General features: G+C 33.2%; 1 protein-coding gene across 1 annotated transcript in view; it reads left to right on the top strand.

Moving 5' to 3' along the window:
• The window catches only part of LOC143236509 (uncharacterized), a 38,378-nt gene extending 21,929 nt beyond the window's left edge, over positions 1-16,449 (top strand). The window contains exons 10-15 of the mRNA XM_076474807.1: positions 1,965-2,182; positions 2,562-4,449; positions 5,106-5,211; positions 5,903-7,311; positions 9,450-12,327; positions 13,816-16,449. Of these exons, the coding sequence (XP_076330922.1) occupies positions 1,965-2,182; positions 2,562-4,449; positions 5,106-5,211; positions 5,903-7,311; positions 9,450-12,327; positions 13,816-14,407 (7,091 nt within the window). The 3' untranslated portion in view covers positions 14,408-16,449. The remainder of the gene's footprint in view (positions 1-1,964; positions 2,183-2,561; positions 4,450-5,105; positions 5,212-5,902; positions 7,312-9,449; positions 12,328-13,815) is intronic.
• Positions 16,450-17,184: the final 735 nt, after the last annotated feature.

The following is a 17,184-nucleotide window of genomic DNA, read 5'->3' as shown; positions in this document are numbered from 1 at the left end:
GGAAAAAAAACCATTGTGCACAAAAACACTATCTTGTTTAGTGAGCTGGTAACTGGCACAGACAGGAAGAAGACTTTACTTAAGAATTGTGATGTATTGAGCAGAAATGACTCTCCCTTCATATATATGATCAGTTGTTACTATCCAGTTTCCCAAATGGCACCTCGCATCTCAACGAAAATATCATCAGATTTTGTTGTGGCTTGTATACAGTTTATTCAAAACTCGGGTGCAACCACTTTCTGAGAATTATGTGAATTTGGACTTGACTTGAAAATTTTCAAATGTCTTAGAGGTAGGAATTGTGATATTCACTGCTGTAAACATACAATGCAACCTGGAAGGAGTTGCCTTCATCTATGTACTTAACCAATGCAACCTTTGCTATGAAGAATGTATTGTGGTAAATTTGTATTTGTACTGCAATAGTAGCAGCCATTTGACACGAGTCACTCTTCATCAGTGCATGAAGAGTCGTTTTGTTGGTTTCAAGCACCTGACCCAAGTAGAAATTGCTTGTTTCGGACATGACTGGAATAACATTCTTACTGTATTCATTTTAACTATTGGTGTTTCAATAGATTTTGCAACTTCTCACTTACGTTGACTTCCCTCCCATTATTCCTCTGTATAGCATGTTCTTGTTCTTGGCACGACATCCAGTATTCTTTGGTCTTCACTGAGCCATATGTCTATTAATGTGTTGTAGTTATTTGAGAGTATTTATTTGTTTGTTGCAAAATCATTTTAACTTATCTGTATAGAGCTGTTAAGTTGGCATATGGATATTTTTCTTTTTGTGATCAAATGGATATTTGTAGAGTCTGTGGGCACAGTGTGGTATGTATACAGAGGCTGGATACAATATGTTAAAATGATTTGGAAGTCTTGCAACATCCTACACTCCATATCATCATGTGTGCTCATGCTTGATGAGATGATTATGTGTCTTGTCAATAGTTTCACAGTGTGAATCCATTGTAAAAGGCTCTATTGTATTCTTTGGTATTTACTGAGCTATACGTCTATTAATGTGTTGTAGTTACTTGAGAGTATTTATTTACTTATTATTAGGTTGTGTATATTAAACCAAAATACCACTGAAATGTTTGTTTGTTGCAAAATCATTTTAACTTATCTGTATAGAGCTGTTAAGTTGGCATATGGATATTTTTCTTTTTGTGGTCAAATGGATATTTGTAGTCTGTGGGCACAGTATGGTATGTATACAGAGGCTGGATACAATATGTTAAAATGATTTGGGATTCTTGCAACATCCTACACTCCATATCATCATGTGTGCTCATGCTTGATGAGATGATTATGTGTCTTGTCAATAGTTTCACAGTGTGAATCCATTGTAAAAGGCTCTATTGTGAGGTTGAAATATTAAAAGTACAAGTAGCACAAATACTATTTTCATTCTCCAACTCTGTATGGTATGCTATAATTGAACAAATATATTGTGTAAGCAACCTGTGTATATTTGACTTGTGAGTCTATTCAGTATGGACATATTTTTTGCTTCTGTTGCATAATTTCATGGAACTTATGGAAAGCATTTGTCACTGACCTTTGTGTTAGTGGCTTCTAACTTGTTACATGATGCTACACTTTCTTTAGCGAATCTGTGGGACGACTTGTTGCAGCTCTCTTTCTGGATGGTTTTCTTTGTTTCCAGTACCATTAAATACAAGGAATATTCCTGTATTGTAAATTCTAAATCCCTCTTCGATGACTTGAGTGTATAAATGTTTTGTGATTGAAAGGACGAATTATGTGTAATATGTCAAACAGTGTCAAAATGTGGTTCTACCATGAGTTTGTGTCAGTTGTGGTTGTCACATTACTTGTTGACTTACATGTTAAATCTTTTCAATATAACGTACTAAACCTTCCTTGTGGGGGTTTATGTATATATACTTTGTACTTGCTTGCTGCTAATTTCTAATATCTTTTACTAGGAGGCCTTCATGCCATAGCAGAACTTATCCAAGTTGATCATGAAGTTCATGGTAATACAAGTGACCCCTATTGCGTGACTTTGAGACGTTATGCTTGCATGGCATTAACCAACCTCACTTTTGGTGATGGCACAAATAAAGCTCTTCTCTGTTCAAAGACAGCATTCATACATGCTTTAGTGGCTCAGCTACATTCATCATCAGAAGATCTTCGGCAGGTGGGAACATAGAATGTGCTCGTTCTTTATTTCTTTTAGAAGGAAATTTCGTGTTTTCTCTTAGCAGAAGATTTATTTTAAGTAAGGAATGTGAAAATGTTTTAACAATAAATCACTGAATATTTATTGATTTGTATATTATCTTTTCTTAGCTACTTAGATAATGAAATTTAGATTCTTGAAAATTGAGTTAAAATGTTGGAATAAATGTAAATATTTATCAAATGTTTATGATTTTTTCTCATTCTGTTTAATTAACTGCTGATATATATATTTTTTTCTTTATATTTTTAAAGTGATAGGTAGTTAAATGGAGTTATAGTAAAAGCATGTTCATTTTGTATATGTTAACTTATCAATAATGGCTCCTCTTGACTAGGTCACAGCTAGCGTCCTACGTAACCTTTCATGGAGGGCTGATGCTATAAGTAAACAAACTTTGCGGGAGGCTGGGAGTGTCAGTACCCTTGTGAAAGCTGCTATTGAAGCGAACAAAGAATCTACATTAAAGAGTATATTGTCAGCTCTCTGGAATCTCTCGGCCCATAGTAGTAGTAACAAAGCTGAAATCTGTGCAATAGATGGTGCATTAGCTTTTTTGGTCAGTACTCTGACCTATAAAAGCCCTTCAAAGGTGTTGGCAATCATAGAGAATGGGGGTGGCATTCTTAGGAACATTTCTAGTCACATTGCTGTTCGAGAAGACTATCGTATGATCTTAAGAAAACACAATGCCATACAAATTCTTCTGCAGCACCTAAAATCTCCTAGTCTGACAGTTGTTAGTAATGCATGTGGTACCTTGTGGAACCTGTCTGCTCGTTGTTCTGAAGATCAAAGAACACTTTGGGAAATGGGAGCTGTTGGAATGCTTCGGAACTTGATTCATTCTAAGCATAAAATGATATCAATGGGAAGTTCAGCTGCTCTTAAAAATCTTCTTTCCTTAAAATCTTCTGTGACTTCTCTGAATTCCTCGACAAGTTCAGAATGCAGTCATTTTAAATCCAAAATTGACAAGATGCCCTCATTACATGTTCGAAAAATGAAAGCTTTAGAATCTGAAATAGATCAAAGTTTATCAGAAACGTATGACAACATAGACAGTCCCAAAACAAGTCCAACATGCCATTCTCAGTTGGTTGGTAAATTCCTTTTGAGTTCCAATAAACAGAATGCAAGCACTACAAAGCATTTTATTCATTTTCCGACACAAATGTGTAACAGTGTTGCAGGACAACTTTCCACCAGCAGACATTCACTTCCTTGCTCCAAAAGTCATGACAGTCTCGGAAGTTCACAGTCAGAGTTTAGTCAGGGAGTGGATAATACAAAAGTGTTTTCTTCTTCCAAAAAAGATGGGTCTTATTTGGATTTCATTGAAAAAGATTCAGAAGTACAGTGGTTAGAAGAAAACCTTTCAAGAACAGACTATAACAATATAAAACACCATTTAGAATCTGAAGGCCAGTTGTATAACCTCACATCAGACATTTTTACATCATCAGGACCTCAAGAGGAGACTCCTGTTTCACCACCAGAAAGTGAACTCTCTGGACCTCGATACGATGGAAAATGCACTTGCTGGGAAGATCATTTATCTGTTACAGAGGATGACTGTGGAACATCTATCTCTTCTAGTCTGTTACCAAAATCTTCAAAATTAGTTAAGAATAGGGAATCAAGTGATGCTGAACATGACAGTTCTTGTGATAATGTAATTAATTCCAGTCTAAAACACACTAATGAAATTATGAATGCACTCGCACAACCTTCACAACTTAATAAGTCCAAAAATACAATAAAACATGAAGAGCAACAAATAGTTTGCCCTTATTCAGTGTGTTGTAGCTCTGATACAGAAATAGCTGTTTTCAAACCAGTACATAAACTGCAAAACTTCTCGGAGTTGAATCTGGGTCTCAAGGACCAGCCAACAGATTTCATCCAAAACGATGGAGAAATTTTAGAAGAAGCTGAGGAGTATGGAGAGCCATTTTTAGTTTCACCCAAATCTGGAGTGTTTCAGGATAGGTACAAACAGCCATCAAATAATGATTACTCACTTAAGTCGTATTGTACTGAAGGGTCATTGAATTTTTCAACAGCTTCGTCAGTTGCAGGCTTTCAAGATTACCTTGATTCTGAACCTGTTGTTAATCCTGTAAGAAAAGTTTGCAGCAAGAATGTCAACCATCATTTTGTTGACCAGGAGCTGAAGAATGACTACGAAGAGAACTCTCATGTCTGTCAAAATGACAAAAAAGGTAACCATAGTTTTATATAGCATGCATTTCCAGTATTGTTTTGCAACACATGGAGTAATTAAAAAGGAACAAGGACAAATTTACAGAAATGTTTACCATGGAAGGCTGAAAGTTTTTTTGTACTATACTTTGTTCATACTGTTAAAGAAAAAAAAGTTGATTTGGAGAGGGTTACATTAATGTGAAAATTAACCCTTACAGTAAAATATAATACCACATTTTGGTGAAGACTGTGCCAGAACTTATTTTATTTCAGAGTATTCTTACCTTCAGTGTGATTTTAACTCAGTTTTAATATTTTTGTAATGATTTTCTATAATTCTCATGATATATGTATGATTTGGGATTCAGCTGTCACAAAAAGTAATTTCATTCAATAAAATAACATATTTGGATTTTACTTTGTAATTACAAGTTTTGAATTGGTTTTGATGGTATATTCCTGTGTGTTTTATTTTTTTAAATATTTTTGTGTTGTCTTCATTCCTTTGTCCAAGAGCATGTTTTTAGATTTGTAACTAGTTATCTTGAACACTTTAGTTTGTTGTTTTCTTCACCAAATTATTACAGTTAAGGACAAAGTTTGTTTTTTTCCTATATTTATTGCTGCTTGTTTTTTTCCTCCTCATTTCTGAAAACGGTTATATTTGGAGCAGAAGCAACTGCAGTAGTGTTCTCAAGATCTAGTTCTTTGGGTTCCGTAAGTGCTTCAAATCAACATTCCATTCAGAATGACCGTAGCCCATTTGTTAGTGAAGTTAGGTAAGAGGAATAACATTTATTATTAAGTAAAGAAAACCAGAAACTACATTAATTATGTAATCATGATCAGTAGTATTTTTATAATTCTGTAATATGTATTTAAGGGTTAAAAATTGCACCTCAAGGAAGAATGTAATATGCAGTAAAAATGAATTATCACATAATCATTTGATTTCATTTTTTGTTTTTGAAGACGACTGGATGATATTCATGCTCTTTAGTCAGAGTATAGCCAGAAGTTTTGTGGTCTAGTTATGTTTGTTTTTTTTCTCAGCTTAATCAGTTTTAAAACGAATATTACTATGACAGTACTTGGATTAATATCATAGATACTACAGTTTAAATTGCTGTGATGTCTTTTTTGGGTGTAGATTAAAAGTGAAATTAGTTTGTTCTACTGTCCAATATCATTTAATGTCACAGTTAATGGTAAAACCTTTGCTACTGCATGTAAGAGGGAGAGGGAAAGAAGATTTTGGAAAATGTATTTATTACTTCTAAACAGACAGATTTACTGTCATAACCATTCTATGTAGGTAGATATAATTTTGTTTGAATAAAATAAATTCTAGTTTGTTGTTGATTAAGAATAGTTTAATTAAAACCTTTAAATAATCAACTAAAATTATAAATCATAAAAACATTTGGTATTGAAAAATTTGTAGCAACACTTGTATTATCTATATTACAGGCATAGTACTAGTAAAGCTTTTTCAAGATTCCCCAGTCACACTATGCCATCTGCTCATTCTCCTATCCCTAAAGCAGCTCTATTTGACTTACCAGAAGCATTTTGTATTCCTTGCTCAGGAACAACTATCTTTCACACACAATCATCATCTTTTGTGTGCAATAATCCAAATATCTGCCAAGAGGACCCTGAGAAGAAAGAACAAATCGCCACACAAAAAGAAGGGATAAACTTACTTATAGGAGGAACTCTAGATGAATCTTCCAGAGCTACATGTTTAAGCTCCTTAAGATATGATAACAGTCACTCAGCTTCAGTGCAGGAACCAAGAGAAAAACAAATTCTAGAGACGGCTGAAGTTTCCTGTGAAACGGTGGACAATGTGTTTAGAAATTTCATCACCACCCAACAGCACATCCCAGATCAAATCTTTACACACCAAGATGTCTATTCTGCTGCAGAAAAGAAAGAAATGATTGATGATACAGACAGACTTGAAATTAAAAAGGAGGATAATCTTGGAGCTCCCAACAGTTCTGGAATGCCAAATAATAATGGTTTGAACTGTCAAAATACTATCAGGATTCACAGCCATATCAGTAGTCTTGGATCATCATCAAATCATCCAAAACCAAGTAGTATTCCTATTAAATCAAATGATACAAGGCTTAGTCATCATGTAACAACTATCCCAAAACCTCTAGTTTCTTTTGGAGCAGCACAATCTAGTGACAAAACTACTAACCTTCATTATACTCACAACAGGTTTAGTGAGGACTGTTTTAAAGTGTACAAAACTGAAAATATTTCCACGAACCTTTCAAATGCTACCACCTTTACTGACACAGGTGAAATTCGTGCATTTGAAAAGAAAGGCAACCATTCACATAGTTTCTCTAAGTATGATAATCAATCAGGTAATAATGCTTTTTCCGATGATAGTGACATGGTTTTGTTCCGGTGTATTCAGTCTTTAATGCCTAATCTTCAACCTCCTTTATCTTCAGAAGCTATTAGTTCTGTGGTTGTCGAGAGTTCCCCTGTAACAACCAAATCAAAACTACCTCACATTTTAGTCAAAACTCTAAAATCTTCTTATGCTGCAACATCTGAAGCTTCAAACCCGGAAGGTGTACGTCAAACTCCACGCTATGTTCCCCCAAAGTCGGTGAAACCAAAACACAGTCATTGCTGTCTCAACAGAAGGGTTCATTCAGATATGAAAGAGGAAAAACATCATTATCCTCATCAGTCCCATGCATCTAGAAGAAGCTCTGTTAAGCCAGCTAAAAACTTAGTGTCATCTTCTAGAGTTGATGTAAAGTCTTCATTCCATGACTCGCATCAAGCTCATGTGGTCGAAGGAACACCTGTAACATTCACTAGAAATGACTTTCTCAGCTCTCGTGGTGAAGAGCAGAAGAACACAGATTGAACAGTTATTCTACTCATCAAAATGATAAATATGTTCTGTCTGGTGAGTTACATAAAAATTACATATAAAATGTTAGTGTTTTTAGAAAGGTAAACCCAATTCTCTTTTAAGTGTTTTCAGATTTTGGTTGTTCTACTTCATTTACTCTTACCTGTACTTGAAGAAACTTAAATTACATTGAGATTATGTTGAAACAACATACACTAATTGTGTGTCATTTTATAAAACTGACAATGTTTTCTCTTAAATTCAGGTTTGCTGTAAATGCTTTAATGGATGTAACTAATCATATGTCCAAGGTAACCCACATTTTTCGTAATTCATTTCTGTCAAAATCTGAACAACCAGCAATGAATTACAAAATTTTATGAAAATTTCATCACAGTTTTTTATATATTTGTTATAGGAATAGTGGATTGAGTGGTTTTATCGAAACATAACCAAAGGTTACAAGTCTTTGCGATTATTGTTATTGAATACTGTAGAGAAAATGGGAGACTAAAGTGGCAAAGATCCATCCACAAAACAATCAAATACACATGAAATAACACTGAGCTAGAATTTTAGTAAAATTTTAAAGTGTGAGTGTGTGAAGGTAATATCTACTGTTGTTTGTTTGCGTACATGCAATAACAGTGGTAACATAGTTTATATGTTTTTCTCTAAAGATGAAAAATGGGATTTGTTTTCTTAAATTACGTTGTGTGAGTGTGTGTTTTCTTATAGCAAAGCCACATCAGGCTATCTGTTGAGTCCATCAAGGGGAATCGAACCCCTGATTTTAGCATTGTAAAATTATGTTGTAAACTTCCTTCTTTACTTTACATCATGAAGTTTAGAAACTACAAACATATTGAAAGTCACTTTCATGTTACACTATTTTTTATGTCTTATGTAATGTGATCATGGGCTGACTTGCAGGCAGACTGAGTGGATTCTCTCAGTTTAGCCCTTGGAGTTTGACTGATACTTCTTGCTGTTATATGATTTATTTAATTGAAGTGAGGATGTAGTGGGTGAGTGGAGAACACAGGCACTGACTAGATTGTTTATAGTTAAAATAAAGCAAAGCCTTTAATAAACTAGCTATAAATTAATCACATGGCAACAAGTTTCTTGGTGTGTCTCCTTGAGCTGTTTTTATTCTATAAACATAATTGCTATGAACAAGTTTTCTTATACTTCACTATTTTTTATTTATTATTACAGTTACTTGTTCAAGGCATCCAAATATCTAGTGATGCCTCACTTGCTTTGTTCCATTGTTATTAAAATCCAGAGCTCTTGTTCTTATGTGAGTGCACTTACAAATGAGAAACAGTATAATGTGTGTAACACTTTAACATACTAGTTTGGATCGATGTACTTTGTAAGAAATGATGGTTAATTTTTCAATATTAATTTTCAAATCAAAAGCTGCTGTTAAAATTTAACAGCATGTTTATTATTATAGTCTTATGCTATTAAATCATAAAAGTTGTTGAAAAAAACTGAGCCAAAGCCAAATGTGTTTCATCCATTCCATTTTCTAACTTTTGACAGAAATTTGGTCAGTGAAAAAAATGTTCAACATGTTATATATTTTCTATTAGAGACAAAGAAGACAGTTATTAAAGAGCTTTGTATATGTTTTATATAAAATTTATCAGTATATTCTGTTTAAATTATAATACTAAAAGATAAGTGAAGAACCTTTGAGAGCTAACAAACTATGCACGTATAGGTAAAATTGAAGAAACTACAATTTATTTTTACCTGGTTCGTATTTCAAACCGGTATTTCTGATTTTGTTATATGGTTCAATAATTCAGCTGCTACTTCAGTAAGAAATTGTTGTTTTACATTGAAAAAGTTTAAAAAGATAATATATTTACACTCACTGACTATTGTATGGAGAGAGAGAAATCCTTATACTTTAAACCAGTTACAATAAACTTAGGAAATTATATCAATTGGTTTTTGTATTTGTTTTAAACACCTAGTTAGACATGTTGTCAAAATTGGAAATGTAAGTGAAATTTGTATTTTCTATATAATACTTTTGTATTAAAACTAAACTTTTCAATGTATATCACTTTTATTCTTTATATTTTAAACATACTTTTTTCCTAGGTACAACAAGCCCAGATGACAGTATGTCACAGTTTTCATACAGACCTGTGATTCCAGCCAATTTAAAACAGGAAGTTTCTACATCAAAGGACATTCCAACCTCTGGTAACCTAAAGCCTGTGTCAGTCTCTAAGGAGAGACAAAGGACAGTTTCCCAGTATTTAACAAAAGAAATATGTCCCTTATCATTTAAGAAGAACAAAAGTACTGAGGAAGTGCACCAGGACAAAACATCATATTTTCAGAATAAAGAAATCCCTACTTGTTTTTCAAGAAATTGTTTCACGAAGTCTTCAAATGTTCAATCTGTTGATGAAGCTGTTTGTTCTGGACAACCTTTATTGCAAACCCATATGATTTCAGGAATTCCTAAAGACAAGTCAGGTTTTAAAGGGTACAAGTCATCATCCATTGTAAAAAATTATGACAACAAGCTAACAAAAGAATCCGAAGGAGGAAAGCTTAAAAACTTAGATCAAAATATAAAGGAAATACAGCTAAATGGAGATATTGATGCAGACTCAACAATGTATGGAAAGGTAAAACACAATGAGCATGTACAACAAAAAAAACAGATTCACACACTTACTATTTCTAGTCTAGCATCTGAGGAAATGGCAAAACAGGTAAATAATGTTTTTCAAGAGAAAGAAAAAATAAACTTATCAACTATGGAATGCTCTCTTACTAGGACAGAAGAGTTAACAGCTCTTCAGTGTGAGGCTTTAAAGATTGTAGAGAGGGTGGAAGGTGAAGTACAGGATGACTTAACACAGAGCACTATCAGTTGCATGTCAGATATTGATAATGCCAAACCTCCATCTATATTTATTGATTTAGGATCTTTGAGTATGATGAGTAGTGGCCTTTCCGATATTGTTTCCTATTCTTCAAAGAATGAAGATCTGATAAGAGAAGACTCCAGAGTGACTAACAAAGCATCCAAAATGCAGAAAGACAAAAATAAGCAAGAAAATGTTTGGGAAATGTCGTGTACCAGTTCAGAAGCAAATAAAGTTGATGCATATGAATCGGACCAGAACAAGACATCTCTACTCGCAGATTCTATAGACAGCCTCAGCATGAAAGGAAGCACAATTTCCGAGATCTTGGAAAACGTGAATCCTCCTTCCTTTATGGATGACATATCACTTGTTGGAAGTTGTGAGAGTCTAAACAGTATTAGTTCTGATGTATTAGAAAACAGATCACAATTCACCAATGAAGTGCAATGCACAAAAGATAATGACATTCTTGACCGTTTGAATGCTGCAGCATCTGTGGTTCAAATGTATTCTAAGGAATTGAACACCATCATGACAGGAAGTATGAAAAGCAGTTACAACTCTGAGATAATAGACCAAGTGAAGCCACCTTCATTTTACCAGGATATAGTGGAAGTAACAGCAGAAGATGTTACTGACTTTGGCTCTGACAGTGTAGTATCTGACATGGAACTAGTTGATGATCTTCCACAAGATGATGTTCATACACATTTTCCTTCTACTGAGACACTGAAAGTTCCTCTTCTGCATTCTTTACAAGATGAGCAAGATGGTAGTACAGAAAATTTAACTTATGTCCTTGATGAATGTGAATCTGTATCTGATAACAAAGGAACACTGATGGAAGATGGTCTCACGGAAAACATAAAATCAGATCTTTCGATATCCAAAGTTGAGGAAGAAGCTTTAAAGGTAAATGCAACATTAGTAGTTTGTACACTGAATAAAATGCAAGAAAATCAAACAGTTACTGATGAGGCTGAATCTCAAGATACCATGCTGGAAGATGAAACTTTGTCATTAGTTTCCAATGATTCAGAAGAAGGACCGATGGAAGAACTGGAGGTTGATGAAAAACGTACATTTCCTAACCAACCACTAACCAAAGAAATACTGAAACAAATAAGAGCAAGAAAAGAAACTACATCAAGACAAAGATTTTTAAAGGTTGGTAAAAGCATGCTTCCAATTAGGTTACCAAGAGCTGTTGATAGTGGTGGTGGTAATAAGAAAGATGCAAACCACTCAATGACAGTAAGGGCCACAAGGTCAGTCTCTCCTTCTGTGAGACCAACTAGAACCTTGGCTGTTACTACTAACCATAAATGTGGATTTCAGTATAATCTGGAGTTGTTTTCTTTACCACTAAAGACAAATTTACCAACAGTATCAAAACCTGAGAAATCTAAAAGTTTACTCTCCACAGACTCTCATGAAATAAAAAATACTACTCTTAAAGATAAAAATATCACCAAAACATGTGGAGAAAATGAACAAGATACTGAAATATCTAAACCAAAACCCTTGGTTAAACAAGGCACCTTCACCAAAGATAAACCAACTCAAGATGCACCCCAAATATCACCCATGAAAACTGCAAATGTACAACAGACTACATCAAGAAAATCTGAAGTTTCAGATAACGTTAGAAGATTGCAATGTAAAAGCAAGAGTTCTCAGGAAATTGGCAAAACTATAGAAGAGGGAAATTCTAATTATTCTTGTCCTGGAAGTCAAATTCAGTCAAGTGAACCTTCAGGGACAAGGAATGTTGTTAAAAGTATTAAAAGACCTGTAAGCTTAAAAAGCTTTGTGAACAGAAGTTCAAGTGTTAACAGTAGGTACAGTCATCCTGTCTTGGGTACTTATTCTACAAGTAATGGGAGTCTTTCTTCTTCATCTTCTTCAGGAACGCTTTCACTTCACACAGGTAATCCTAGAAAAAGAAGAGAAGTGAGAAGTAAGATTGCATCCATGTGGAAGAGATCCGATGCTGGTACAAAATCAGCTGAGAAGAAAAGTTCATTTGGATCAAAAAACAACAGTGGGTCTTTATCAATACCACAATCTACAAGAAGACCTTTCCCCACCAGGTGTGTTTACAGAGCATCATAATGAAGTCAACACTGAGAATTTACATCAGTAAAGAGATGCAGAAATAGTAATGTTGTAAATCAGTAAATCACTATCTCTTTGTGTGACTACTTTAAAATTCAAAGGTTACATAGGGATACACTTTAAATGGGCGATTGATGATTGCATCATAGTGCATTAATCTATAATCAGGAATTCTAGCTATCCACCAAGGGCCTTTAAAGGATCCTTAGAATTTGAGTTCATTGTATCCATAGCTTATTGTACTTTTTCATAGATACACTATGCATACAAAGTTATATTTGCATGAAAATGAATTAACTCTCACAATTCTAATTCTCACAAAGCTATAGTTGTTAAAATGTTAATGGTAAGGTTTTAAAATCTTTGTTGAAATGAATCAGATAAGATTAAAATAATCTAACATATTGTAAAAACCTTGAAAGGTAATGGGTATCCCAACCATTTTATTGAACAAAACAAAAGAAATAATTTTAAAACCTACTACAAATATAGTGATCTCTTATATTGAAAGATCATCAGAACAGACAAAAATACTTAGTGTTAGAACTGTTTATTAACTCTTAACAACTTTTAAATAATAGTTGGTTTCATCTGATTTGAACACAATCTTTAATGTGTATGTAAACTTTTACGTGAAACGTGTCATGAAATCTATTAAGATGAAGTAGCCTTAAAATTAAATACACATTATAAAAACACAAAAACTATATCACATTGACTGGTTGAAAACTTTAGACTTAACACAGTACATTCTTATATAAAATCTCATTTCAGTTTAGAAAAGCACTAAATGTAATACAAAATCCAATAATAAATTTTGATGCATTTTTCACAAGTCGTGATATATCCTAGTGACAAAAATCGTATCTCACACACACACCAGTGTAACTGTACCACCAGAATTTCATGTGTTACAACATTGAATCACTGTGATTTAACAAATTTACAAAACTAACAATATTTTCATGTGAAAAATTAAAAAAAAACCTACCTTAGATACTAAATAAACATTTACCTCCTTTAACTTAATGATTGGATAAAATCTATTTCACTGGAGTTCCTGTTGTTCATCTTAGAAAAAATAACAATTCGTTGGTCTGCACCATGAACGTACAGGCTTGGCAGCACTTGTTACTGTGGGGGTGATGTCAACTGGATAACAACTTCAGTATTAACAAAAAAAAAAAGGCTATTTGTTTAATCCAATGCTAAAAATGTAACTTTCAGTATGTAGGCGAAATCAGAACAACTATATGAAAGTGGTTTAACAACCACAAATCTTCAATCAAAATTAACAAAACTTTTGCATGCAAAACATTTTGACAATCTAAACACCCATGATGACAATGAGCTGACAGCTAAAGAGACAAATTTTACATCAAGTAGAAATGAAAAAAAAAACCAAAAAAAAACGTTTAGTGGATAACATGGTTATATGTACTTTTGTTCTTGTTTCTTGTCAGGGCTCAGTCATCTGATTCTGTGTTTCCTGTTACCCCTGGTTTAAGTAGAAGTTCAACATATGAGAAGCTTTCCTCTGTGAACCAAGAAACTTCACACAGCTCTCAACTGACATCTGGTGACCCAATCAAATACCAAAATGAAGAATCTAATGTGCAAAGTATTAACATTAGGAATAAGGCATTAACCAAGAAGAACCCACCTTTTTTTGCCTCTTCAACTATAAATTCTGCTAGTGAGGTTATTGATGAACGAGCTGTTGCTTGTGACATGTCTAGAGTATCTTCTGCAGATAGACACATTAGGCGTAATGAAGTTAAAATAATGCCTTTTTCAGAAGGAACTGAGGAACGGACTGAACATGTTGAAGAAAAAGCTTTCAGATCACCAAACGCTGCACATTATATGCAAAGTCCTGAAGTTTATCTTTCTCCAACTTCGGTTGGGAGAAAAGTGTTCGACTCTGACCAACGATATGGACGGCTTTCATTCTTTAGCAGTTCAAGGGCTGGGCCTACTTCAGCAGTGGTTCCACCTTTCAACTATACTCCATCATCAGTGAAACTGGCTCAACAAAGACCTGTGGATATGTAATCATAACAACAGCCAAATGATTTTTCAAAAAGATTATGTTATGAATGTTGATAAAGAGCCAGTGATTGGAAGCAAATGTTGTATTGTCAATACATTATTAGGTCAAATTCTGTATGTATATTTTAAGTGGTAAGGTATAACTTTATTCTACAGTGTAAATATAGTAGTGCAGAAAGCCCTAGAATGTTACATAATGGCAACTACGTCAGGCTGATTAATGAAATTTGTTAAACGTCTTAACCCTAAAAGCTTAAAGAACTATGAGAGTTTTACTTAATATTTCTAGTCTGCAAACGCTATGTTTTTATTAATTTAAAACGATGTTAATAATATTTTGTATCTTAAATATTCAAATTGGCTTCCAGATATGAATAATATTTGCCTGCCAATTAGTGTTAATGTCACATGACCCAATTTTCAACACTTAAGGTTTAACAGAGTGCTTCAGCCTGTAGAATTTTGATCTGTGTTTCAACACGTGGAAAATATGACAGGTTTATGACGTTAAAAAAAGCAACGTATGGTTAGTTGTGTACTAAAGTTCGTAGGTTGTTGAATGCCCTATTTGTTTGTTTTTTGCTATGGTTAAGGGGTCAACATTTTGTTAAATTTGCCAGTTTTTTTTGTGTAAAACCTGAAAAAAAAAGATGTGTTAAAGCTGAATTTTATGATCCAATATTGAATGTTTGTTTTAAAATATATATTCTGTTGTAAAGTAAGTAAAATAAAACAACATAATTTCAAGTTAACAGAAATATAGTTAAAACATTTTTTACGTTGTAATATGTATTTGCAGAAATTGTAATTTAACAGTCATATTATTTTTTGCAAAAATAAGAGTTTTTTTAAATTATTTCACGAAATTCGTCCTGAAGTGACTTTTAATGCTTTTCTCCCATTCCTATAATTTTATGTGTGTGATAACTTGCAGTTTCTTTCATATATTAATTTTGTATTTTTTAACCAACGTTGAACTTGTGTTCTGACGTAAGTTAATCCTGGAATACTCAGGTTTATGTAAACGAGGGTTAAGGTTTCTGTATTGTGAAATATAATGTTATATACTTGTCAGTATAATATTTTGTATATTGCTATCTAAAATAGTTTAGTACAACTTAATATTAGCCAAGTAATTGGCTCGCAGACCTCAAATTATTCAAGAAAATATTTTACTCTTGTATAGATGTACGTTGTCAACACTATGCAGTGTTTGTTGTTTTGAGAAATGTCTACAGAATAAAACTTGTCATTACAGCTGGTAATGTGCATGTGAAGACACAGGAATATAGATCAACCTGAAACAGTTATTTAAAAATATAAATTATACGTTTTCTCGCACGTTTTTTTTTCTGTCTTTCTTAAAAGAGCTACTGTAAATAATGCAATTCTTTGTATGAGTGGAACTGACTGGCCTTAAAACATTAAATTTTGTACGTTATTGGAAGAAAAAAAATGTTTCACTTAAATTTATTTCTTAACTTATGGTATTTTTACGTAAATATTCAGAAAAAATTTGTCTAATTTGCTGAATAAAAAATGTACTTATTGTACTGTGGCAAAAGACTGGAAAAAGCTCAGTTTTACAAGAGAAAATGGTATTGCACGTCCAAATATTCTTTGTGTATGTCTGTATTTGTAAATCAAAAATTACCAGTTGTTACCTTAACATTTGTTGTCATAATTAATTTAAATTTTTCTTGATGTGGGTATTGTAGTTCCTTAAAAAGTTGGATATTTCTAGTCGACACTTGCATGAAAGGTTTTGTTTCCATTGGTTACGTACTGTTTTTTTTTATGTTTCCATCTTCATCTTTTAAATTTTCTTTCATATTTAGTTTGAATTCACTTGTTGAAAATGCTGTGACTGTTTATTGTTGAGACAGTTCTATTTACAAAATATAATTATCTGATGTTTAAGTTTTTGGAATAATGTACAGCCTTTTTTGTATTCAGTTATTTTGAAGTTAAATTTTTTGTTAATTGTCTGCTGTAATTCGTATTCTCTCTTGTTATCCGTGTTATTTTTATTATTTTGAATTTCTGTTACAAGTATTGTATAAATAAAAGATGGCATGAATAATGTAGTTTTTTTAAAAGAAACTTCACCTGTTATTAACATTCTTTCAGTTTAGTTAGTTTCTTTGTAAGATTTATTTTACAGTAAATAACCTAGATTTGATGCAGAGTACGTGAAAGTGTAAGAGGCGGAAAGTTACTTTATACAACATAATTCTGTATAAATAATTCAGTTAAACATAATTTTCAGAATATTTTGATTTGGCAACCATAAACCACTCCAGGTCCAAGGTTAAGCATGTTTTGTTTGGTTCCAGGGTTTCGACAATAACTGGAAAAAAACACAAAAGTAAAGATGTATTTGTGAAATAATCTACCATAAAAAATAAGAACACGTGATGTCAAGGGAACATATAGTCCTTTAGTGTAACTTTGAACGAAAATTCTTTTAAAAAAAAAAACGATCCAAAGGCAGGCGTGTTATAAGACACAAACCCGCACAACGGGCTATCTGATCCGTGTTCACTGCAGATATCAAAATCTGATGTTTAGTGTTGTAAGGCCTCAGACTTGCTGTTGAACCACCCTAAAGGAGGTGGAGGATGGCCCAAGGTGTAACTAAACACAATAAAGAATGAAAGTCAATCAAATAAACTAATAACTCAGAGTGCAAAGCGACTTCACAATAAACACAAGTAAAACGGGAAATTAAAGAACAGATACACAGTATTTTACCTGTATGAACAGACTTTTACATAAAA

This window comes from Tachypleus tridentatus, chromosome 13 (genome assembly GCF_004210375.1).
Source record: "Tachypleus tridentatus isolate NWPU-2018 chromosome 13, ASM421037v1, whole genome shotgun sequence".
In the NCBI taxonomy this organism is placed as follows: Eukaryota; Metazoa; Arthropoda; class Merostomata; order Xiphosura; family Limulidae; genus Tachypleus; species Tachypleus tridentatus.
This window is presented reverse-complemented; position numbering and strand designations above follow the sequence as displayed.